The following is a 1,869-nucleotide window of genomic DNA, read 5'->3' as shown; positions in this document are numbered from 1 at the left end:
AAGGTCGTTTTGTTCAAAATTAGTTATTTATTAAAAAAAAAGGTTCTAAAAGTTGAAAGCACTGTATCCGGCCAACAAAATGCCATATCTTACATAACACTCCACCAAGTTGAATGATTGAAACACCACACACCAGTTGGCATTCGCTTAAAATCTTAAGTGTTGGAGCAAAATGTTCCAACAAAAAAAAATAATAATAATTTTTGGCGAGGCGAAGTTCGCCGGCTACGCTAGTAGTATGCTAAAGGGCTGAGCCAAATTAATTTCAAGAGCAATAAAAAAATTTACTCATTTGATATCCAGTAGAATCTGAGAAAATGCATTTTTCAAATTAAATAAAAAATATATTTCACGCAAAAGTAAACCTTTCCTTTTAGGAAACTCATACGCTTGGGAGAATTCAACGTTAAAACCGAGCCAGACTGTATTGAGGAGCCAGACTATCTGAACTGCGCGGACGCCGCATTGGACATTGGCTATGATCAGATTTTCGTACATCCCGAATATAATGAGCACTCTTTCAGCAAATTCCACGACGTTGCCTTAGTACGACTAAAGCATCCGGTGTCCTTTACACATTTCGTAATGCCCATTTGCCTGCCAAGTGAAACGGACGAAAGTCCATTTAAAGAGGGCGAAACGTTTTCGGTGTCTGGCTGGGGACGCACCGATTTATGTAAGTAACTTTTGATTCTGCAAACCCTCGAATTGAACATTTTCCCTAATGAATACGTATTTGTCTTTTGGTCTCTTACCCCTGCCGAAAACTAGTCAATAAGTACTTCCGCAACATTCACAGTCCCATCAAACTGAAGCTCCGAATTCCATATGTGCAACGTGACAAATGCACCGACATTTTGTCAAAATTTGGCATCGAACTGGGCCCGAAACAGGTATGCGCTGGTGGCGAGTTCGCTAAGGATACATGCGCCGGCGACAGTGGTGCTCCGCTAATGTATTTTGATCGCAAATTCTCCCGTTGGGTTGCCTACGGCGTGGTGAGTTACGGATTTACGCGCTGCGGTATGGCCGGCCATCCGGCCGTATACACGGATATCTCTGCATACCTCGATTGGATACATGGTATAGTGACAGCCAAATGAAAAAACTTACATATTTACATACATACATATCGTTACCTTAATATAGAAAGGCCCTAACTCATATAGTCGCTGAAATGCGAAAAAGCCGTAACTGACAAAAATTCTTTATTGCTTAAAATGATGTGGGGACTTATAATTCGATGAAATACATCATATTCAATCAAAACGGGAATTTCGGTATTTTACATAGTTACGGCTTTTTGTATTTCAGCGACGATGTGAGATAGGGCCTTTCTATATTAAGGTACCGATATGTAGATATAGAAGTACATACACATGTAGTTAAATTAGAGGATTCGATTTGTACATACATACATACTCGTATATTCGTTCGTTGCTTTCGCTAAGGAGCATTAGGTATTTATTATTTTTATGAATTTGAAAAAAATGGTGTTATTCGTGGAAAGAAGTAAGAAAACACAAATGTATTTATTTCAAATTAGATGTGCCAATATTTATTTATATATGTAGCAAAAAAACAGAAGTCTTTTATTTATAACGCAAACATGCTAATAATACACATATATCTACATTCATATGTATATTAGGGTGTCCTTAAAACGCCACTCTTTCTTTGGAATCGCTTCATTAGTTCTCGTGCAATAAGCGAGTTCGTGATGCTCTAAAACTTACAACTACAACGTTAAACTATGTTCACATATCAATATTATCTCAATCAAAGCTCGTTTTTTAATCTCCCCGTTTACACAGGCAATTCTCCGATTATTAGCCGTAAAATTTGTTGTGCTTGTTATTCTCACATCTC

The 1,869-nt window shown here is 37.8% G+C and overlaps 1 protein-coding gene across 1 annotated transcript; it reads left to right on the top strand.

The window, feature by feature from the left end:
* Positions 1 to 328: 328 nt before the first annotated feature.
* LOC118756880 (CLIP domain-containing serine protease 2-like) lies at positions 329 to 1,083 on the top strand (the record flags this gene model as incomplete). Its single annotated transcript, XM_036491615.1, has 2 exons — positions 329 to 676; positions 772 to 1,083. Coding segments are annotated over exons 1-2 (403 nt in total), but the record flags the coding sequence as incomplete, so codon positions are not given.
* Positions 1,084 to 1,869: the final 786 nt, after the last annotated feature.

This window comes from Rhagoletis pomonella, unplaced genomic scaffold (assembly GCF_013731165.1).
Source record: "Rhagoletis pomonella isolate Grant_MI unplaced genomic scaffold, Rhpom_1.0 Rhpom_scaffold_12681, whole genome shotgun sequence".
In the NCBI taxonomy this organism is placed as follows: Eukaryota; Metazoa; Arthropoda; class Insecta; order Diptera; family Tephritidae; genus Rhagoletis; species Rhagoletis pomonella.
This window is presented reverse-complemented; position numbering and strand designations above follow the sequence as displayed.